This window comes from Artibeus jamaicensis, unplaced genomic scaffold (genome assembly GCF_021234435.1).
Source record: "Artibeus jamaicensis isolate MK-2021 breed Jamaican fruit bat unplaced genomic scaffold, CSHL_Jam_final scaffold_537, whole genome shotgun sequence".
Taxonomy (NCBI): domain Eukaryota; kingdom Metazoa; phylum Chordata; class Mammalia; order Chiroptera; family Phyllostomidae; genus Artibeus; species Artibeus jamaicensis.
The window spans coordinates 4,208,091-4,231,725 of record NW_026522047.1 but is presented as its reverse complement, the minus strand read 5'-3'; the positions used below and the strand labels follow the sequence as shown (position 1 = coordinate 4,231,725).

The window sequence follows — 23,635 nt, the reverse complement described above, 5'->3', positions numbered from 1 at the left end:
TGCTTGCGTTTCCCGGTGGCCGATGATAACTAGTCTGGAAAGTCACCGGCCAAGCCTGCCACGGGGGCCTGTCTCCTTCTGGGCCCCAAGGTGGCGGCTCCATCCAGCTTTGCACGTCGGGGGTTATTACAGATTTAAAAAACAACAAAAAACTGTACAACCAATCCACTTAAACTAAAGTTTCCTTTGAAACTTCCTAGTTTGTTTATTTGTGATAATAGCAGCTACAGTTAATTCTTTGAGCAAATATTTGTGGAGCCACAGTCTTGTTCGGCACTGGGCTGGCTGCTAGGGACACGGGGTGAGTGACAGGATGACAGTCACTGGCTGTGTCACACGGTTTGAATTTAAGTCCTACGCAGGCCTGTGGGGGAGGGGTGGCTGTCCGTGTTTTACAGGTGGGGGGCTGATGTGGAGGGAGGTCGTCGGGACTGGAACTGAGATCACCCCACAGACCCTTTTCACTGAAGAAAATGCCTCCTAAGACTTTTCTCTATACCGTTAAGAAGGTGCCACACTCACTCAAATGCTTTTAAAACATTAGTTTACAAAAGTGAAACAAGAATCCACTCACTTCATCATCTGGCATTTCTCATGCACGAGTGTCTTGTGGAAATCCCTGCAAGTGGTCTTTGTCACTTGAATATGTTATTTTTAATGAGCGAACATGTTTCTGTGCTGTGGGCGGTGCCATCATTTCATTGACTTGGGTCTCGTTTTGCACAATTATTTGATGCATCTTCGTCACCCAGATCTGCCCTGGCCGTTTGGAGGACGCTAGCGAACCGAATACCAGCTCTGGTTCTGTGAGCCTGTGTCCTGGCAAGGGCAGACGGAAGCCGACAGGGACTGCGTGGCTGAGTTCCGTGCTGCGTGGAGAGATGTGAGCAGTGCCATGGAGGAAGGAAAACATGGAGCCGGGCCAGCGGACCTGGTGCAGAGTGTGGGTGCGCATGCGGGGTGCTCCAGTGCGCAGGGGGCTCAGCCAGAGACCTGGGCAGTGACCTGCAGAGTGGCGGAGGGAGAAGAAGTTGGGCGTATTTCTAGGGGAGAGCGTTCTAGGTAGCTGCTAGAGCAGGGGCTCCCTGGTGGGAGTTTGCCTGTTGTGTCCAGACAAGAGGCCAGTGAGGCCAGAATGGGCGGAGCCGGGGGGGCCGAGTCCTGGAGGAGGCCAGAGAATGGGTGACGGGAAGGGCAGAAGCGGAGCAGCCCCATCTCTAAGGCCCTTCGGGTCCCTGTGAAGACTTTGGCTTTCCGTGGGGTGAAGGGGAGTCACTCACACAGGCCTCGGGGCAGAGGGGTCGTTCCAGCTTCAGTTTACTGAGCCCTCGCTGGCTGTTGTGGACGGGTGGGCCCAGGGCGCGTGTATGACCTGGCACGCTTGTCAGGGTTCTCCCGCGGTCATCCACGTGAGAGATGGTGGCAGCTTGGACCAGGATGGTGGCAGTGCGGGTAGACAACGGTGACAGAATGTGCTGCCGAGATGTGGGTGAAGGACAGGGAAGGATCGGGAACATTCTGAGGATTTTAGCTCAAGACATGGGCAGGGCTGGATTGTCCAGTTCGTTCCTCCGCCCCTGGAGAGAAAGCCCCACGCCAGTTCCGGGCCGGAACCTGGGGCCTCACCTGCACCCCGTTACCCATGCATGAGAGGAGCAGTGGTTTTACTTGTGAGAAGCAAGTAGTTCAGGGAAACAGTGCAACAGGAAGGTCACCAGGTGCCCAGAATCTCCTTCCTCACAACTCTCCTGCACATCCCATTTCCTATGTATTCTGTCTGTGATGCATCTCTTCAAGAGTAATTTGGGTACCTGGGCACCTGGACTTCTTTTCCCTGGCTTCTCCCATAGCAGCTGAGAGTAACAGAGACAACTGTGGTAACCTAAACCCGGGGAATTTCCTTCTCCCCATGACAAGAAGTTGGCAGGTGGGCTTGGCTATCAGTTCAGTGACGCAAAATGTCAGGGTGGAAGACTCTGCAATTCTCCTGGCCTCAGAATGGCTGCTGTAGCTCCAGCTCTCATGCTCTTATTCCAGGTGGGAAGAAAGAAGAAGTAACCAAGACTCACCAGTTGACCCAGCTCTCATAGAAGAGCTTTTGTGGTTTCTGCTTATTAGCTCTCCTTCCCGTCTAAATGGGGAGGTAGTAAATGTAATTTTTCTACCTGGTTACACCAGTCCCCTCAACAAGGTTGGCTTTCCGGTACTAAGGAGAATGCAGAAGGATGGGTATATGGAGGCAACTTGTCCCTGCTGGGCAGTCACAGTAGGGAAAGAAGACTGGATATTTTTCAGAATTGCACTTTGTTGAAGGCTTAATTGCATTGCAAGAGTGCATGTGTGCACAGTAGTTTAACATTGAAATACAATTATGTTCCAAGTGGGAGCTCTAGGCCCCTTCTGTGAAAAATCATCATCTCACACATAAATGATTCAGCTGCAGATTGAATTCACTTTAATGTGTTTCAGCTATGTGTATATACATTTTTTATTTGCTGAACCATTTCAAGGTAAATTACAGACTTTATGACAATTTACTTCTCAATAGTTCAGCATGAGGGCATTCTCCTAAATAGCCATAATATCATTTTCACATCCAACAAAAATAACAGCAATTTCCTAATGTTGCCTAATTCCAGCCCATATTCAGATTACTCCAATTACCTCCAAAATGTTTTTATAGCAGTTTGTTTTTGAACCAGGATCCAATCAAGGTCCACATATTACATTTGGTTATGTCTATTAAATCTCTCTTAACAGCCTCCTGGTTTCCATTCCTTTTTTTTTTCTCTCTCTCTCTCCCCTTCCTCCTCCCTCCCTCCTTCTCTTTCAACCCAGACCTCTAAGTTTTAGAAGTGAGGAGACTGAGGCTCAGCTATCTGGTGTCCCAGGTCACAGCTAATTAGTGGCAGCGAGGACTAGGGTTCAGACCTTGGGAAGCCTCCCTTGTGCGGTCCCTGCTCTCCTAAGGGGTACATCTGCAGTAAGTCTTGCTTTCAACTTCTTACCAATTATATTAAGCAAAACAACAGAAAACAGCCCACATGTTTGCAATCATATATTTTATAAAAGTTATTGTCTAGCCCCGTGGGTGGCAAATTGAATGGATAATTATCTGCTCTGTTCAGAAACAGCAGAAGAGCACCCCCATCGGCCGGGCTTGGCTGGGTCTGGGCGGCGAGTCGGGCTGGGACGGTGTGGTGTCTGCAGGCTGATTCTGTCCTGCGGTGGCATTTTGTTGTACCTGCACAGTTCTGAAATGTTGGAATTCCATTCCAACATGGAAGGGCAGGGATTTCACCTACACACTCAGTCATCAGCATGTCTGAAATATTTGCAGCTATCTGGCAACGTTCGACCGTGGAAAACTGCGGGAGTGGGCGTGCCCTCCCAGCGCAACTCCTGGCCTCTCCCCGCCCCGCCCTGGGCACGTTTGTTCTCGGGGTCCGATGTTGCTTCCTGCCCAGCTTGGAAGCATCGGAGATGGTGGCCCTTGAGATAGTTAGAAGCAAAGAGCTTTAAGAGTGCTCTTGGGTGAAGTCACAGACCAAAGGCCATGCTGGTAGTGCAGGCATGTGGGGACAGAGGGGAGATGTGACTGTCCGCTGAGTTCTGCGGCTGGTGCGGGGTCTTCAGCCACTTGGTCGCAGAAGGGGAAATTGGCCATGGCAGGAGGGCGGCTGGGAAATCTTGCCGTTTTCGAGAAGCTCGTTTGAGATGTTGGTTTTCTTCCTGTTATTAGCATTACTTACGAACCCCACCTGAGGGGTTTAATATGCTCAGGTGCATGTAGATCATTTATATTGTAATGAATTGTAAAAAGTTTCATTTTTGTAGGTTGAAAATGGTCAAATATTGACAATTTCATATGGTCCAACTAAAAGAAAAATAATTATATATATTTCTTATGTAATTACATATGATATATATTTTATATATTATTTGAGGTCTGTCCAGAATGCATCCAGCCATGTAATATGAAAAATAGAGACATTTATCGAAGAAGATACAAGAAACACTGTAGGTAGGACAAGGATGTCTCAGTCCCCTTCAGAGGAGGCACCTCGGGGACCTCACACAGCTCTCTCAATCGCCATCAGCTGCCCCTTTGTATGGTGCTATTTTCCTGAATCTCATTGAAGTTCCAAAATTTCTTTTCTTTCAAAGGTGGTTTTAATTTTGGGAAAAGCCGGAAGCCACAGGTGCCAAATCTGGGCTGTAGGGGGGCTGAGTCACCTGGGTGATTTGATGTTTCCCTGAAAAACTACACGAAACGTGATGTATGAGCGGGAATGTTGTGCTGAAGCTGCCAATCACCAGTTGTCCATAGCTGTGGCCTTCTGAATTATCCGAATAGTTTCCACAGAGGAATGTTTCAGCTTAACACAAAATCTGATGCAGATTTGTTTCCCTACTCACTCAGTCATTTTGAATGCAATGGCCACACAGTACACATGCTCACTCAACGGCATCTACCGCCCCCACTGACTAGGGCAGTGAAGTCATTGTTCACGCATGTGCACGCCAGTCCACTCTCCTTGGCTGCCAGGTCACATTGATGTCATGCAAACTGTTCTTGTTATTTTAACAATGGCTGGTTTTTTCCCTAGACCGACCTTGTATTATAACATGCCTGTGTTACCCAGGCTGGTGTGAGGCCCACTAGACAGAAGAAGCTCACCCCGAGGCTAGAGTTTCCACAGGGAGAGGTTAGTGAATAAAGCAGTGTATACAATGAACTTACAACGATAAGAAAGTGCTGTCCCCGGCAGGGTGGCTCAGTGGGTCAGAGCATTGTCCTGTGCACCAAAGGACTGTGGGTTCGATCTCCAGCTGGGGCACTTACAGAAGGCAACCGATTGATGTTTCTGTCTCACATTGACGTTTCTCTCTCTCTCTCCCTTCCTTTCTCTTTAAAAATTAGTTAAAAAAAAAGGTACCGCTTGCACAGTGGAAACCACAGTGAACAAAGCATTAGAGAGGGGGCGGTGCAGGTGCCGGGGTCCTCAGGGGAAGCTTCAGAGGGAGGGTGGGTCTGCTGAGTCTGAAAGCCCCGTTTGAAGTCCCACGCACACAACACACCCTAGTGATCCGCAGTGTCCCTCGCCGCCAGCGCTCTGGGTGACCGCGAGCTGGCTGCTCACATTTTTGTCATCTCCCAGCCACAGAAACTCGTGTGCACTTGACAAGTTGTTCTGACACAGCCACAAGAGTGCCAAGGTCGTCTCACGGAGGCCAGGGAGCTAAATGGCCTCACACATTCCCTCCTCTGTGCACGCCTGTGTGTCAGTGCCTTTCAAACCGTGATGGCGGCCCGTTGGGGAGTTGTGACATTAGGTTATTTGGCCAAAACTTGTATATTTGACCCAAGTGATTAGAATCAAGTTGACAATATTGTGCGTTGTGCAGAGTAAGGGTAGTGTCGTTTCACGAAATTTCTGTTTCAGTTTCACACGCGTGTGTTTCTGCGTGTCTACATGACTGTGCTCCGCTGAGATTTCACATGCATGTGTTTCTGCGTGTCTGCGTGACTGTGCTCCGCTGAGAGGCACAGCATGTTTCTGGCGGTGGGTCGGGGAGAAGCACTGAGAGCCGTATTCGTCAGGGTTTGGGTTTATGATGGAGTGACTGGACAGCGAGTCCCCATGTTGGTTTCCAGTCTCATTCTGAAAAGTCAAAGCTCTACGTCCTTCCTGCGTTTATTTGGGTTTCCTTCCTTTTCAGACTTTTGCGGGCCTGGCCGGTTCATTGTTTTCCCTCCAGATTCATGCTGACGGTCTTGGGTAGACCAGTTGTATCGGGAAGTGTGTGCACTGATGACCACCGTCCGCCGTGGTTGGTCAAGGCCGAACATGTGACCAAGTGGGGCAAATGGTTGAACTACATGTGTTACCACGACACCCTCACATTTGTCACCAAAACACACCTAGCTTTTGGTCTGTCTTTGAGACTGGCTCTGTCCTTGGTTTCTCCACTCAATTTGCCTGCTGCGGACAGGCCCCTGGCCGGCATGGTCATCTGCCAGTGTTTTGAGTGGTGGCCCCGGGACAGTGCCTGGGCCCTCGGCTGAGAAGATACCATAGGTTCCCAGTCCTTTTTCTGTCCTCCCTCAAGTGATAGCAGCTCTCGGAGTCCCAGTTTTCCTCCCTGTTGGACGGGGACATCCTCACATGGTGTCATCTGTCATGTGACGCATTGCAGGTTGGGAAGGGTCAATTTCCCTTCCTCCTTGCCATCCAGCACAGCCAGTCAATTCTGGGAAGGTCCCCTGTTATGGGGAGGACAAATCCCCTTTACAGGAGCCTATTTGGGCTGTTGTGTCCACTAAGGAGTGATGCTGAGTGTCCGCTGTCAGCGTGGAGTGGCCGGGACGTGTGGCTCTGAAACCTGTGCCCTGAACTCTGTGCCAGCACCTGTATGCTGCTATAAATAGCAGTGTCCCTGTGCTGGGCCATTAGGGTCAGGGTCTTGACTGGAAGGGTCTCTGTAGCATTTCCTGCCCCCGAGTTAACCCCAAGGACGGGGCCCTCCAGCTCCACCACTGCCCACAGCCTCTCGGGCCCCTTTCCTCATCGGGGAAATGAGGGGCTGGTTAGCGGGTAGCAACCCCTTTGTGCTTTAACCTTGCACCGTCCCCGGCGGCTGGGTTTTCTGTTGCTCATTAAGCCATTGTTTTCCTTCAGATGCTGTTTGGTGGTGATTCTCCCCCCAGCTGTGGTCATCCCAAGTCCCCCGCCTCCTTAGAAAGGAAGGGCCGCTTCTTCTGGGGCACAGGCAGGGTCCCTGAACACGGATCACCGAACACCTGGCCGCCACCCCGAGCCTGCTCCCTGGGTCTCTCCAGTCCGGGCCTCCTTTCCCTTAGTGAGAAGAGTGCCCCTGAGCTGTTGACCCACCTCCCGGGTCCCACTGCAGCCACTCCTGGTGCACGGGGGGCCTCTGACCCGGGAGCTGGTCCGGACGCAGCTCCCAGCCCCCCTCCCGGGACCCCGAAGTCGAGGCTCTCTCTCACGCAGGCGGGCTGCAGGCGGGTGCTGGGGCAGCTCTGGTTTCCCGTGTGCCCCTGGCTGTTTGAGAGACTGGCAGGAGAATTTAAACTTTATTTACGGAGTCTTCCTCTGAGAATGGCAAGCCTACTTCTTTCTTTGTCATAATTGGGATGAATTTATGATTTTGATGCAAACCAGGCGATTTTCAGCCTGGTGGGCTTGTCTCTCAAGTCAGGCAAAACCCAGGGCCTGTCCTCCGAGGGCCGAGTGCCCGAGGCAGCCCTGCCGGGCCTGGTCGGGATTCGAAGGTTCCGCAGTTTAACCCTTTGATCTCGACTCCTGTGCTTTAGAGTCAGGATCTTGGGCTAAAAACAAGATTAAGTTGGATTTTAAATATGTAAATGTTTTGTGTTGTATAAATTGGTTAATATTTTAAATGTGTCTCAATCACGGAGCACGAAGACTTAGCAGGAAAATTTTTTCCAGAAGAGAAGCGATAGTTTATTTTAGTATTTTGAGTGTTGCGCTCACGCTTCTTCAATGTAATCCCCCCCCTGTGCAGGGCGAGAAGTTTGGACCGTTTGCTGGAGAGAAGCGGATGCCGGAGGACCTGGACGAGAACATGGACTACAGGCTGATGTGGGAGGTGAGGCTGGGCCGGGACTTCCGACGGTTCAAGTCTGTCTGTCTGTATGCTCCTTCTTGCGTTCGCAAGGTGGGCTGATACAGATCGATCGGAGCCGACTCGTACCGCGGTGCAGGGTTTCTGGTTTAGGGAACCCGAGTAGCTTGGATGTTTGGCATTCAGGGGAAAATACTGTTGAAATATCTTACCGGGCAATTTCAGAACTTGGAACTTGACGGAGTTCACTGCTGAAAAAGAAATTTTCCATGTGTCAGGGTATTCGGAGTTCAAAATAAGCACATTCTTGTGCTGAATGTAGGATTTGATTTCTGTACATGAAATGACACTCTCCCTTTATTTCCCAGTTGTAGTTGTAACCGCACAGAATCAATGCTGAGCTCCGTGTTGGAATGAAAATTCCCACCTTAGAAACATACCTTCCTTTCGAAACGTGACACCGAATCAATCTCAGTACAGGGGTGTGGGGGGGGGGGAAACAGAGGGGGTGTAAACTCCGCCTTTCAGACAGGCTGCGCTCACCCCCTCTTCAGAAGGTGGGGTCTCACGAGGGTCCTGGAAGGAGCACAGGTGGGTGAGGTGCTGGGAGCACAGGGGCTCTGAGAGCTGTCTGCTTTAGACCTGCCTGCGCCCAACTCCGTGGCGGCGTAGTTCTTGTTTATTTTCCTAAATCTGCCCCTGTGAGGCCCGAGGAAAACTCCATTTTTCACAGCAGAGGCCGCTGGGGTCGCCAGGGCAGGCAGCCACCTCCACCCCTGGATGGTACACGTCACAAAGGGCAGAGTATCCAGCCATCGTGGTTTTGTCAGCAGAACAGAAGAAAGAGGCTTTGTGCCTCTGGCTAAATGACATGTTTTCAAAAACATAGCTACAAAAATATATGGGTTACAAGGGTCACAGGTATTTTTATAAGAATTGTTGGTCTCCTATCGTTATAGTAAATTATTATTTCATAATAAACGTAACATATGAGTGAGTGGGGACTCCTCATATAATTGGGCTTTAAGAACAATGGATATGGATTGTTTGGGGAAACTTCCTTCCCAAGCCCCCACTGTCCACTTCACCTGCAAACTGGGGTGGCCCCTAACCCATCCCTCCTCTCTCTTTGCTTCTAACAAGCATGCAGCAACCCTCACTTCAGGGCTCCAGGGAAGCTGGACTGGGGACTGTGAGTGGGATCCGAGACCAGAGTGTGGACTTGCTATGCAGCTCCCTTAACCTTGACCTTTGTACCACATGTGGCATGAGTTGGGCCTGCAAGGGAGCTTCTGAATATATGTGCCCATCAACTGCATGGACACCTGGGGCTGAACTCCCGTGGAGGACACCAGCAGGTGTGAGCAGGGACAGTCCCTGGACCGTGGAGAAGGCCCGCCCGAGAGGTGGGATGAGGCGGGTAGAGAGCACGGGGCGGTCAGGGTCTCAGCAGTGAGCCGGCAGGAGAGAGGCTGTGGCGGGGAGAACCCAGGGCACAGTGACTCTGCCCCCCCTCCCGGGAAGTGGACCGAGGTCACGGATGTGGGGTCTCAGGGTTTCTCTTCTCTTACCAAAAAACGAGGCAGTTGTTTGGAATTCTGCCCAAAACCAAACTGGGCCTGGCGGCGAAGCAGGAAACAAGACAGGGAGAGGGAGCAGGCGGGTGTTTGCTTCTGGTTCTAAAACAGGTGCAAATGCAGAGGCCGTGAGTGGCCGAGGCAGCTTTGAGTGAGGGACTGAAACTGGAGGGCTCGTACTGCCTGCTGTCGTGGGTTGTCATGGGTTGTTGTGAGAGAACGTTGATCCAGGGCCGTGCTGGCACCGGGGTGGCCGAGCAGCGCTGCCATTTGACGAGGGTGTCATTACCAGTGTGGGGGGAGGGCGGCATCTACAGTAGTGCCGGGTAAAAACGCTGCCCGCGTGGCAAACAGGTATTCTCACCCTTTCCTCACGTCAGATATAAAGGGTCAATTTAATATCGTCGTAAATGTCAGGTTAGAAACAGTGGCCTTTAGAGGAAAATGCAGAAGAATGCCTCCATGAGGTTAGGCTGGGCGGGGGTTTCTTACCTAGTAAACACTGCGAAGGGGAAAATGATAGACTGGAGACCAGCAAAATGCAGAACCGTTCATCAGAAGATGCTGTGAAGAGAATGAGCAAGCAGGTAACAGGGGGAGAAGATATTTCTAATGCATTTCTCTGCAGAAGGACTTGTGTCCAAAATAGCTCAAGAACCAAGCACTGATTTCGAAACAGAAAAATGGGCGAAACACTTGAACAGGCGCTTCACACAAGAGGAGACCCAAACGGCCAATGAAGAACATGAGAGACAGTTAACTTCATCGTCGCCTGGGAAATGCCAAGCAGCAGCAAAGGGAATTCACAGTGGTGGGCAGGGCCGGGGGCCTGTCACCCAGCTTCCGTGTGCTGTGTTCACACCTTGACAAGAGCCCGGGACTGCTGTGCGGAGGAGAGGCCCGGGGAGGCAGCAGTCTGCGGGGCCCCCCTGCGGGATGGAGTCTGCTCTGTGGTCCAGGAGCGACTGGATGGTGGCTGGACTGGGCCTTTGCATTGGAGTTGGCGAGGAGTGGCTGGCTCCTGGCTGTACGTTGTCAGAGGTAACCTTGCCCATGGGGCGTGCTCATGGCTGTGTGTCCAAGAGAAGAGTCCAAAACGACTTTGAAATGTTTGGCCTGAGCCACACGGGCTGCACTGTGATCTTCTGAAGACCAGGTATCATCACACCGACCTCTACTTCGTGGTTTCTACATCAGTGTTATTGGAGAAAAGTACAGTTCATGCCATAGTCTATAATAGGTAGTAACTCATTAATACTTAATAAACACATTAACTAAATGTGTGCTATTGTCACTGCCAGTGTTTTTAGATGATATGAAATTTAAAGGTTAAAGAAACGGCTTATGTTCCCTTGGCGTTTCACCACCGAGAGTTTCCCTGCCTGGCAGATGGTTTTCTTTGTTGTGAGGACGGTGGTTTGACTGCAAATGGCTTTTGGGGAAGCGGTGGGCTGGCTATTGGACTGGACATTTTGTTTAGATGTTTTCCTCTCTCTTTGCAGTTATTTTGTGATTACAGCTGTTCTGCTGTTTGGGAACTTGGTTCAGAACCAGGTTTCCAATGTGTTTTTGTTTTCGGAAAAAATGTTTTCAATTGTTTAAAATCTGTTATTTTTCTCAATTGTTTAGAGAAGTCTCTTTAGGTGTTTGGAACAAAGAATTGTCTTCGCCAAATGTTTTTATTTCGCAGACGATAACATTTTGTTTTAGGTTCCAAATGGAACCACTTAGGGTAGACATCAGTGGTCAGCGCCACCCAGGAAGCCCAGTATAATGCTGGGAATCCCAGGACAAATGTCCTGACCATGCCTCCTGACACTGGTCCTCACGTGGGGGATGAAGCAGAGCAATGGGAGGTTTCGTGTCTTCCGGAAGTTCTACATGGGTTCGGTGGCTGTCGTCTTCTGCTTTTCACAGGAAGGCTGCCACCTGAGGGTGCCAGCCAGCACCTGGCCGTTCAACCAAGCCTGACGTCCGAGTAAAGGATCCCGGGAATCCAGGCCAAGTCCTTTGGTTTACAAGGAAAAAACAAGAAACACAACCCTGTGGGCATTATCGAGGGCTCGCACCAAACTCTGCGCCAGGAGCTCGGGCGGCCAGCTTCCCCGGCCGTGCGGACCTCGGGACGTGTCTGTTCCCGCAGGGAGGAGGGCAGGGTCCGCTGCTGGGCGCTGCTGTCCGTGAGGACCACACGGTCGCTATTGGTTCACGCAGTGGCTTCTGTGTCTGCACAGCTTGCCCTGTGCCTTCCCATGCGTGTTTAATACCAACAGGAATGGTATGAGTTTCCTTTTACTCCCACGTGCCCAGTATTAACACTGCTCATCTGGTTGGTGATCACGGAGCGAGGCTTCCCTTCCTCACAGTTTACACACCAGTGGCGGAGGCACGTGTGAATTTTTTATAGCAGCTGTGTTGAGATCATCCACATACCAGAATCTACCCTTTCAAATGTATAATTCAGTAGTTTTCAGTATGTTCATAGTGTGAAGTCATCAGCACTAATTTTGGAATATTTTTACCACTCAAAATAGAGACTTGGCGCCTATTAGCAATTGCTGTTGAATATTTTATGAAAATACTATGTTTTGGGGTAATATTTCATGTAAAATTACATTTTAGAGGGCTGTGTTTCTCTAAGGAATTTTGGAACACAATATTCCCATCTTTTCCTGTTCGGATCTTATCTGACTTTGTCTTCCTGCACGGCCACCTTCTCACCAAGATGGGGGGAGCCCGTGCTGACCTGACCTGGCCCCCGGGGAACCACTGCAGGCTCTCCCAGGTGCCCTGCCCCCTGGGCGCTAGAGGACCGAGGGTGTTGGGGCTGCCCTGTGGGGCTTCGACGCGAGCGGCCGGCCGAGCCTGGCTGGGGAGACCCGCTGCCACGTTCTCTGATTGTCCACCTGGTGAGCACAGCGGCCTCCCGCCTTTGAAGCCTCAGAGTCACGGTCAGCTCAGCACCTGGGCAGCCAGCCCGGGGCTGTCGGAGGGGCACACTGCTCAGTCCTTCCCTGTCTTTGTTGTCGCTTGTTCTCTGTGTCTGTGAGGTGCAGGCTTGGCCTCCAGGGTGGCCTGAGCCAGGGCCCTGGGTGGGCTAACCGGGGGAGGTTGACCACACGCTGTAGGTCGCCACATCCGGCCAGCAGTCCGCTTCCTCTGCTCCCGCTGGCTCCTCGGAGACCCAGACAGCCCCTCGGGACATTGTCGTGGGCTGAGAAGCCGGTAACCTCTGCCCCGCAGAGGGGCCCTTGCCTGAGGGCCTGTGCTCTGACCTTTCACCCTCGTCCTTGATATTTCTGGCTTCTCACTTGACCTGCCCGCGCATAGGTGCCCCTGCTGCTGCTGCCCCTCCCTGGGCCCGGCCCCCCTTTCTCACCCAGACGCCCCCTTTTCTGCCCAGCCACCTGGCCTCTCCTCACTGCTCTGAACACCTGATGCAGGTGTGGTGCTGCGGTCACCACACAGAGTGGGGTCTGTCTCTGCTCGGGGACTGCGAGCTCCTTCCCAGTGACTGAATGGTGTTGACCTCTGATTTCTTGGTGCCACAGCCATGTTTATCCAGTGAAGGGAAAAGGGGTGGAGTCTTGACCTGTGTGGCCCTGGACTTGACCCCCTGTAGTTGTTTATGGCTTTGGAAAACGGGAAGCGTTGAGTATGTGTATTTGTGTCAGTTTTGGTCCTAATACCGCCAGAAATGGTTCTACAGACACCCCCCTTCCCTTCTCCTCGTTGTCCTCTCGGCCTCTTCTCCCTCTTATTCCTCTCCTAACTCCGCTCCCTGCTTTTCTAACCCCTCGCCACCTCCTTTCACGGGGCTGTCCCACTGAGTCGGCCGGCTTCTCCGTTCGGATCTGGGGCATCGGCGAGCCGACCCGGAGTGGCTCCCGAGACCTCGGATGCACTCGCCCTGCAGAGACCCACCCACGGCCTCCCGGGTGTGTGGACGTGCGGGTTCTTCTCCGATGTGGCAAATGAGGTTCCAGTGTACCTTGTTCAGTCTCCACATTTGCCGCTTTATTTACTTGTCTTTCTAGTTTTTTTCTTTTTGTGTGTGTTGATTCCAGCCTCCTGATGCCCACCACCTGTGGCTTCTCTGATGTCACAGCGACACAGGCTGCGTCTGTGTTCAGGGCAGTTTACGTTTTTGTTCGTCAAGGCCTTTCGCAGTTATTATGCAGCAAATCAGACGTGAGAGCAGCGGGCAGGCCGAAGGCCCCGAGCAGCTTGCTGTGTGTGTGTGTGTGTGTGTGTGTGTGTGTGCGCGCGCACGCGCGCTGTTGTGTGCTTGCTTCGTTTGCGGTCTGTTTTATTAGCGAATGGTAGTGCTAACTTATGTTTAGTATAAAGAGTGGATCCGATGGATTTTTCTAGAGTGAGGTGCGGAATTTTGTGTAAGTCAGAAACCGCCGGCAGGCCTGTTGCTGCTCCGTGTGCCCTGGAGATTCTCCAAACGCCGCCAGGCGTTTGCACCCAACGCTGCCTGAGGAATCCACGTTTTCATCTTGTACAGAGAAGATTAATGTTCATGGACGTGAATAAATTTCCTTTAATGATTTGGGCTATAATTTCCGTGCTGTATGATAAATGAGTATTCTGAAAGCACTTTGTTCTTCGAAGAATTTTTAGGACAGCTCTGATAATTAATGTTTTGTTGTGCGTATTTGTTACTTTTTAACTTTTGATTAACGAAGCCTGGTTTTTGCAGAGTCTTCCATTCTGTCAGGCCCTCGAGATGAATGGAAACACGTACATATTCTTTTGTCCTCATTCAAGGTGGTGATTTTGCATTTTTCAACCGCAGACATTCCCGTGCACCCGAAGGGGGTTGTGTTGACCCACTGCCCCGGTCCGGCTTGCACACCGCCTCCAGTCTGCACGTTCCTGTGGAGTTGCAGGTGGCTGAAGGCGAAACCTGTTCTTTCCTCCCGAAGAGACTGTAGGTCTGAGGGGTCTGTGCCTCATTTCTAGTCTGTGGGCTCCGCTGCCGGTCGAAGGGAGAGGACACTCTCCGGCCTGCGAGGGTGTGCTGAGCAGCACGGTCTGGAGGGCCCGCCGCCCACGCAGCCTGTCGGACTTTGCACGGCGAGGGGCTCTGTGGAGGTCACTTGGCGCACTTTCCTCAAATTCCACGCCATCGCGTTCTCCCTGGACGCCACGGCCAGAGCGCCGGTGACCATCCTCATCCGTTTGTCTCGTCTCCATGGAGCGGAACTCTGGTGGGCTGTCTCCTCACTCGTTTCAAGCCCGAGGGTTGGCGAACCTCCCCTGGGACCCCAAAACCCAAAAGGCTTCTTTTCCAATGACTTGAACTTAGGTGAGGCAGCTCGGGGCCTTCCGGTCTCTCCCTGCTTGGCACAGCTGGTCACACGCCGAGTCAAGGGGACGGGAGCCTGTTCGGTGATGGGAGGATGGAGCGCCAACCCTGGGGAAAGCATCCCCAACGTGATCGCGGCATCTACACCGTGTCCACGTCGGCTTTCCAACGTCAGTGGTTAGGAAAGGCGTTGTCCGGGACCAGCGGTGAGGGTGTCGTGCAGGGGCATTGCCGGTTCTCGTCTGGCTGAGAGCTGAGAATCATAGCCACTCCTGCAGGAGAGAGCCATTAGAGGGACTCTAACCGGGCAGCGGGAGGGTTGGAGTCGAAAGGGGCTCTTGGGGCATGGAAGTCGGCGTCGTTGTGTGCGTGGGACAGCCGTGACAGCGCCCCCATGTGCAGGCGGCTCGTCCTCGGGAGTGGGCTGTGAACACCACGCCAGCGTGGTCTCCACGCAACCAGAGGTACCGCGGGAGGCTGCGTCGGGGGTCCCGGGAGCCGGTGGTTGGAGCCCAGCACCAGGGCTCCTACCAGGTGTGCGGGCATGTTTTCCTCACCCCGGGGCGGCACCCTGGACCAGATGGTGGTTTTGTCACTTTGTAATTTCAGAAGGCTTATCCGAAAAGGTCGTTGGTTGCAAAATTAAAAACACTCTCTTAGGGAAAGCTCGCTCTTAAAAACTCAAACCGCCATCACCTGATACCTGTGGCGTGTTGGCGCCTGCTCCCCGCCCTTCCCTCCACTGTGCTCTGCATCTGTGTTGCTAATGGCTCTCTGTGCCTTTATGAGGTGAAAATGTAATAGGAAAATATTTACAGTCCATTGTTTCCTTATGTGTTAATGTCTTGGTGTCGGTTTGATGTCTTCATACACATGAGTGAAAATGTTCTCAGGCTAAATGCAAAAACAGTGGAAGATTTGGAGACGACTGGCGAAACAGGAAATGTAGAAATATATATACATATTTCTCCATTTATATGTAAATATATATAAATTTTGTAAAAGAAGCTGATTATAAAGAATCAGTTAGAATTTTAAAAGAGTACGTATAGGACCCTTTTCTACTTTTTTCCTCCCTTTGTTGAACATAAGATGAAATTCCTTATGTTAAGTGTACGTTTCTGTCACACTGAGAGACGTTTGCATTTCTCACACAACCACGTGACGTGGAGCATGAAGCCTCCTTCATCACTGCCACTAACGTGGAAGGGGCAGCTTCGGGCCCCTGGAGTGGGCCGTCATCGGACGGGGCGCAGCAGCCGCCCCTGCACACACAGCCTCGCCTGCCCCCCGGAGTGGAGGCCCGTCCAGCCGCCCAGACTTCGGACCCGTGGGAAGAACCGTGCTGTTTGAGCCGTTCTGTTGGTGGTAACTGTGCAGCGAGCCCAGGCTGACACTGGTTTGGGTACCAGGTGGGACCGTGGCTGCCTGTGACAGGTACCCCCAACTCAGGGAGTCACCAGGCTCAGACGCAGGCGGACTTTGGCTTCCCTTCTTCTCCTGGAGGACGGTGCATTGGCCCTGCGTGCTCCCGTCACCCTTGCCCAGAGGCGCGTGGGCACCAACTGTCTTCCTTTAAAAATACCCTCAGAACCGGGATCTCCGGTGTCTTGGAGACTGGCATCGTTTTTCACACGATCGGCTATTTCTAACGATTTGACGTCATACTCTGGCCTTCAGAAACTGGAAGGGCTCCACGTGGAGGAGAAGTGAAAACCTCGGAGGAGGCTGGAGCCGCAGGTGGTGGCTGTTGCTGGTCCCCAAGCCCAAGGGCGTGCCCACCGACTGAGAGGCACCCGCCCTGAGGTCAGGCGTTCAGGCCGAGGCCTTCTGACTGTGCACCGGGATGTGAACGGTGGCGTTTAGGATGTTGTCAGGTTCGTTCCTCGAAAACGCCAACAGGGCACAAAAACGGCCCTCGTGTTCCCAGCTGCGCCATCGGAAGCAGCGTTTGTCCCTACGGAGTCTGTGAGCCTGCGGAGCCGTTTCCTCGGTTCACTTGTACTTGTGATGGCAAAGCCTCATGGCAGTGGGGCACGAGCGGTTCCCGCGAGGTCGCAGGGCAGACGCCGCCGTCCCCCCCACCCGAGAGGTCAGGGGAGCCGGCTCGGCCCTGGGAGAGGAAGCCAGTCGCCCTCAGCGGCTCGGTCCAGGCTAGGGCCCATCGCCTTCTGGGTTCTAGCCCGGCATTTTTACTGCTCTGGTGGGCCGGCGGGGGTTCCTTTCAGCCCAAAACATGCAGGGCACTGATGGTCGTAATGAAAAAAAAATTTGTTTTTCTCACCAGGCTTTTTAAGGCATTTGGTTTTGTGCGTATTACATTCTGGTGGCTGTTCAGGAGACACCAGGACCCATGCAAGCCTGTGTCCTCTCTCCATCTGCTTTCCCATCTGGTGACAGGGCATCCACGGGCCGGGACTGTTAGTTGGTGTGGGGGGTGAGCTGGGGGGGATAAGGCGGACACGCTCAGTGTGTACCTGTTTGTACGCACCAAGGTGAGCGTGAGTTTTAGACAGAATCCTCTGAAAAATCAGCAGGAATAAAGTCACACCCTTTGCTTAGAAACGATCCATCACAACAGCTTCCTAGAGACGGCCCTGGCTGGTGGCTGGACGTGCGTCTCTTTAGTTCAGACGTGACCACAGCGCGGGTCAGAACCTGTGACCTGAGTGCCCCCGGGTTCTCGCGCTCCTGGAGGTGCCCCGAAGTGTGGTCGGCGCCGTGGTGGGTGCAGGCACCCGGCCTCCTCCCAAACAGGGGCGGTGAGAATGCCCGTAGTTTCCAGGAGAAAACGGCGCTTCGTGCCCTGAAGCTGGCCGCCCTTCGAATCTCAGGGCTGGAAATGGCCTTCTTTGAAGAGCCTGTGGGCACAGAGGGCACGTTTCCCTGGTAAGTAAGTCGTACAGCGTGACGCTTTGTGGCTTCTGGAGGCATCGTCGCTCTGTTTGGGGATCTGAGTCTGCAGCAGCTTCCCTGTACGTGAGGTCACGTTCTCCTGGTGACGTTTCCCCACGTCTGGGCACAGACCTGTCTGGTGGCTTTGCCCTGGGGCCCCTGATGGCTGGTGGGTCGTCAGTGCAAACGTCTGAGGCGTTCAAAATAATGGGGGGAAATATTAAAGTAACATCGTACTTCTGTGAAAATCAACCACCCAAAGAATGAACGCGCTTCTCTGCCTGTTGCCGATCGAAGCTCTGCGTGTCTGAGGCTCTGTGGATCCCCGATTTCCTGCCCCCCGTGTGCCTGGTGGGGTGCTCTCTTACCGAGCCGCACCTTTTCACCGTTTTCCTGTCCATTGCTGGTCAGGAGGATGAAGTCGGCAGTGGCACAGGGTCAGCTCTAGTCATCTTTGGACTGGAAAGGGACAGGCCCAGACACCACCCGTCCTGGGTGCCCGAGAGGTGACGTCGGCGGCATTCGACAGAAACGGGGGCCTGCCGAGGTCCGGGACAGCGATGACTGCGTTTTTGAAGTGGTGAAGGTGCAGCCAGGTGCAGGGCCGTGCTGACCCACGAAGGCTCGCCACCCCTCGGGCTCCTTCTGCTGCCCCACCTGAGCTGGCCCGTGAGACGGAGTCGGGCTGTGGGTGGGTTTGAGGCAGGAGGAGCGTGTTGACCTCGCCACCAGCGCTGGCGGGCAGAGGACGGTCCCCAGGTCCCCAGCAGGACACTGACCAGCACATTGCGTTTCTGAGGACAGTGTTTGGAAGATGAACTCCGACCGGCACAAAAATAGACCCTGGCTGCAGAGGTTAGTCAGATGCTGGAACGGGATACTAAGAGGAATTCCGAATCTTCTTTCTTTGTGGGACTTTCAAAATGTTCCATTTATTACCTCAGGGTTTGGTATCGCATGGAAATAGATAGATGGAGACTTTAATAACAGCCATCTGTCTGGAGTGTTGCGTTTGGTTTTTCTGTAAAGAGAAAGGCTGGGTTGGGTTTCCTCTGGCTGCCTCTGCGAGGTGTTTCCAGAAGGAGGCCATCGTGGTCAGGCAGGAAGGTGCCAGTCCCACGCGCAGATAGTCTAAGGCTGGAAGGGACCCCAGCAACGGTCTGCGACCGGCCACAGCCTGGCCTCCGCCGGCCTGTCTGCTCTCACGCCTGCCGCTTTCTCTGCAGCTCCTTCCGTTCTGGCCACGGCCTCCTGCTCTTCTCCCAAAGGACCTGAGTTGTTTCCGACCCAGGGCCTGTCTACCGCCTCCGACTGCTGCCCCCTCTGCCCGCCCACTGCTCCCCTCACTCCCCTGAACGTCCCCTTCCTGCAGAACTCTCCTCGGGCGCCTGCTCCGAGGGGCTCTGCCTGGCCGCCTCCCCCGGCAGCGCTGTGTCCCCCCAGCCCCCTGCCGTGCCCTCCTGCTTTGCTGTGTTGGTCGGCAAGCGCTTCTCTGTACCCGAGGCCGTGTCCTGTGCTCCTCACTCAGGTGCTGGGACCTCGGGCTTCACCTGCCTTGTTCGCCGAGAGAGTCTGGGTCGTAAGCAAGTTCCTGGCCCACGGTAGACACTCAAATATTTGTCAAATGATGAACGAGTGATAGTCTAAATGTATCATGAAAATACATGTACTGGGCTGGTTGTGCTTTATCTTATAGGATAAGATTTCAGAAATCTGGAATTTGTTTTTCCTACCCCAAGTCTGCGGAGGAGAATTTACAGTCTTTCTCTTCGTGTTGCTCGGTGTTGGAGACCTGGAAGCTCCCCACGAAACGAGGGGTTAGCTGCCCACTCCTCCCGCCCCTCCTCCCCTGGGCTGCAGTTGCACCCCCACAGGGAAGGAGCTCGGCACAGATGGGTGGTGTCCTCCGAGGCAGAGCCTGGGCCCCGTGCCGACAGCGCAGGGGTGTGCGAGAAGCCAGCTTTGAGCAACTTGGATTTGGGGGTGCCGGTGGGCTGCCTGCTGTCTTGGCGGCTCCCCACTCCCTCCACTGGAGAGCTGGGCGGATCTGACCTGGGCAGCTCACGGCGTGAAACCGAACCCAGACAGCCCACTGTCCTTCATAGCAAGCCGTGAGCAAGCCGAGGAGAGACGGAATGGAACTCGGGTTGTTCCCCTGCTCCTTAAAGCTGTGACATGAGGGGCAGTGGGGGTCAGGTCCCCTGGTTAAGTCGGCATGTCCTCCTCGTGGCAAAGGGATTCAGGAAGCAGGGGGAGAGAGAAAGTAAGGGGGTCATCCCACCCCTCGGCCCCCAGCTGGGGAGCCACGCTGCACTGTCCCCTTCCGTGGGACACAGAGGAGGGGCTGCAGCCGGGGGGGGTGTCCCCCTCAACAACTGCACTCGCGACACATGCGTTAAGATCTACCTACGAGTAAATAAAGGGAGAGCTCTCAGCGCAGGGGGTTTCTGAGAGTTGACTGCGATTGTGAGTTGTCTAGACAGCAGCCCAGTGAAACGGGAGGCTCTGTCCGGGTGTCTTCTCTGGGCAGATAGAAGGGTGCTAATCCAGCACCTACCCCACACCTGTTAGCGGGCACGGTATATACTTAGGAAAAACACTGTGCTCTGACCTTGATGTTTTTCAAATGGCTTATACGGACCGTGCGGGTAACCTCCAGCCTTTTGTGTTGCAGGTGCGCGGGAGTAAGGGGGAGGTCCTGTACGTGCTGGATGCCACCAACCCGCGGCACTCCAACTGGCTTCGCTTCGTGCACGAGGCCCCGTCGCAGGAGCAGAAGAACCTGGCTGCCATTCAAGTGAGCGGAGTGGCTTCTCCTCTGTCCTGAGCGCTGGGAGGGGCGTGAACCTGTGATAGCCGTGCCCCGTGTTTTTGGTGGATTTCCCAATGACCTGCTTCAAAGCGGAGAAATCCCATCTTGTGGGCACAGGCAGGAAAGGGCGGGCTGGGTGGTGAGTGGGCACAGGGTCACTCGCTTTATGAGAATTCAGGGCGCGATGAATCACAGGGGCTGATACGTCTTTCGCAGATCATGCTGCTGAGTGCTTTTAATTCATTTTGTGAATGTGTATTGGTAGTTTTTTTAAAAAGTGGATGGCTTATCCAGCTGATGGCACCATATTCTGTATTATTGTTTGGAAAAGGTGTTCTGGGCAAAGTTTACTCGGGTGTGTCCCCACAACTAGACTTTGAACTTCTTAGGGATAGGGTGTTAGGGTTCTCCAAAGGAGCAGAGCCAATAGGGACTGTGTCTATCTGTCTGTCTGTCCGTCCACCCGCCCACCCACCTAGGGATGGAGAGACACACAGATGCGCTGTGAGGCCCTGGCTCAGGCAGTTAGGGAAGCTGGCGGGAGCGGCCTCTGCCGGGCCAGTGCCCCACTGTGGGCCCCGAGGCCGTGGGCGGCTCCACTGCCGGCAGGAGCCGAAGCTGCACCCCAAGGCCTTCAGACCAGAAGAGCAGATGCTCTGGTGGGAAGGCCACCAGGCGGGACAATGCTCCTTCTTTGGGGGGGGACCAGCCTTTTGTCCCATCCAGGCCGTTCATGGACTGGAGGAGGCCCGCCTACGCTGCGCAGGGCCGTCTGCTTTGCTCACGTCCATATTTAAACGTTCATCTTGTGCAAAAGTGTCCACACAGAAACACGCACCATACGGTTTGGACAGCTATCTGGGCACCCGGTGGTCCAGTCAAGTGGACATGTAAAATGAACCATCCCGGGTGGGAGCCCTACTTTTGAATCCTGTGCGCCTGCGGCCGGATCTGGTGCCGAACACGCCGCTGGCCCCGGGACCAGCTACGGGCCCGGTTGGGGGCACCCTCTGTGGGAGCTAAAGGAAGGACAGCAGTTAAGGCAAGAAACTTTCAGAGGGGCTCTGTCATTGAAACTCATTAAACAGATGATTAAGAGAATAAAGAAGTAGTATGTCTGCTGAGAAACTGAACAGTCGCAGTAGCTCCTGGATTCTGAGCTGCAGAGGAGGGGAGAGAATAAGGGAGGTGGCGTTTTTTAGAGCATTGACCCCAGGCGACGCTCTGGAAGCTCCACCTGCATTTATTGATGAAAACTCAGAGTTTCGTATTTACTGAGTGCTGTGCTAATGTAGCTCAATTACAAGTGTAAAAACCAACAGCGGCGAGAGGAAAAATGCACAGAATTGGGATTTAAAGGAACCAGGAGGGGCCTGTCATTGAGAATGTCCTGATGTCCTTAGCCGTCCACATTTTTTTCAGTGCAAATAAGTATTGCATAACCAATATGATTACTGTCTTTTTTATATGAAAGATGAGAGGCGATTCTTTCCAAAGGGTTGGGTTGGATGGAGAATTGCATCTTGTGACTGCCAAGTATATTCAAACCACTTTTAAAGTTATTTATGATATGCGCCAGTCCAGCTGATCCAGCCCCAAATGTAAACGGATCTATTTGTTCATGTGTAGACATTATGAAGCATCTTACATGTTTTCATAGTTTCCTGAGGCAAACTCATCTCGAAGACCTCAGTCCGGTTATAATTTTCATTTACAGGCTCAGGCTGTGTGTCTTGCTAGACTTACTCATTTCACAATTGCCTATAGAATTATGACATTCTTGCTAAACTGCTCTTTGGTAGGTTCTTTCCTGTGGGGTTTTCAGAAATAGTATTCTTTTCAAACTAGCTTACATCGTGATTTTAAGCTTTCCTCAAACTCCTTCAGCCGAAGACCCTTTCCCTGTCCCAGTCCCCTCCGCAGCTGTTCCCGCTGCCCCCCGGCCCGGCAGGGGCTGAGCCGGGCTTGGAGCTCTGCCCCAGCGTCTCTCGGGCCAGCCTCGTCCCCGTCCCCATTGTGCCTGCAGCTGAATGCTCGTCAGTACCGCTCTCTCCACCTTCTGCTCCTGCCTTTGCCCGCTGTGCTCTTTTCATCCATCCCATGAGGCCGGAGCCTCCTGAAGGCCTCGCCTCCTGAGTAGCCTCCGTCTTTGAGGCCCACCCAGGGCCACACTGTGTTTCTGTCCTCAAAGAAGCCCCGAATCCGGGGAAGACGGCTCTGGCCACCTCGGTGTTTTCCTGCTTGCCCTGCTGAGGGCTGAGGTGCAGCGGGACTCCCGTGGAACTCAAGCCGGCCAGAGGCTCCGGGAGGTGTCCCCCTGGAGTCTAATTAGAATCAGCGGGGAGTGCTCACGGGCCCCTGGACACCTCTGGTGTGGAGGGGACGACAGGGCCTTCCTTCCTTCTCTCTCCACACTGCCCCTTACTACAGGGGGTGGTGCGTGCCGTGACCAGGGAGGCCACCGTGGATCTCTGCCAGCTCCCCGAGGTCACGTTTGTCCTACCTGAACAGTAGCTGGAGTCGTAGATGGCTCAGGGTTCCAACTGACATCTGCCCTGGGGGCAGAGTGAGTTGTGGCGAGGCCACTCCAGTCAGCCCTCCCAATGGGCCACCCCCCTGAGCAGGGCACCCGGGCGCTCTGCACTGGTGGGAGGGGAGCGTGATGTGTCCCGAGTGACATTCCGAATCCCTCGCATTCCAAATTGCATCTGAAATTTGGGGCATTCAGGAAATTTTTTATTTGAGCTGCAAGTCCCGAGAGTGGAGAAAATGAGAACCATTTGTGGCTGTGTGGCTTTCTTGGTAGAAAATGTCAGTACCCGGTCCAATTTTTTTTGGACGAGGGATTAAGAATTCGAAGTCTGTTTTGGCAGAGGGTTGGAACTTCTTTTTGGAGACGCGGTTATATTTCTCGTTTGGCAATTTATTTAATTTGAGGAAATTTGCTTTGGAAATGATGATTTGAGTGTCCGCATTATTGCAGAAGGTTCTCTCGGGCAAACTGTCCTCCCCACCTGCCCGCATTTCAGAGCGGTCAGGTGACCTGTGTGTTTAGACCCCTGAGCACAATTTCCAAGTAACCAGAACACTCTCAGAATGAAAGATGGGGCTTAAAACGAACCGAAAGAATCCTTAAGCTCCATGAGAAGTGGGTGATTCTTACTAAAGGTTAATAATTCTTACTAAAGGTTAATTTGATCACACTGAAGGAAAAATGTGTATGTGACATTTGAAAAAATATTTGACCTCCGTGTTTGGTAGGCTTTCGAAACTTTCTCATCCTTTGTGATAGAAAACTGTTTAAATACAGAATTAGGCCACTTTGGGTTGAAACTCAAAGAGAGTGTCACATCGCATGTTCTTAAAGATATATGTTCCTTACTCTTGCCTGGGACTTTTTTGCAAAACATTTTCAACATAAAT

At 53.1% G+C, this 23,635-nt stretch overlaps 1 protein-coding gene across 1 annotated transcript in view; it reads left to right on the top strand.

The window, feature by feature from the left end:
- Positions 1-23,635, top strand: part of PRDM5 (PR/SET domain 5) — an 81,397-nt gene that overhangs the window by 4,759 nt on the left and 53,003 nt on the right. The window contains exons 2-3 of the mRNA XM_053658739.1: positions 7,552-7,635; positions 20,075-20,197. Of these exons, the coding sequence (XP_053514714.1) occupies positions 7,552-7,635; positions 20,075-20,197 (207 nt within the window). The remainder of the gene's footprint in view (positions 1-7,551; positions 7,636-20,074; positions 20,198-23,635) is intronic.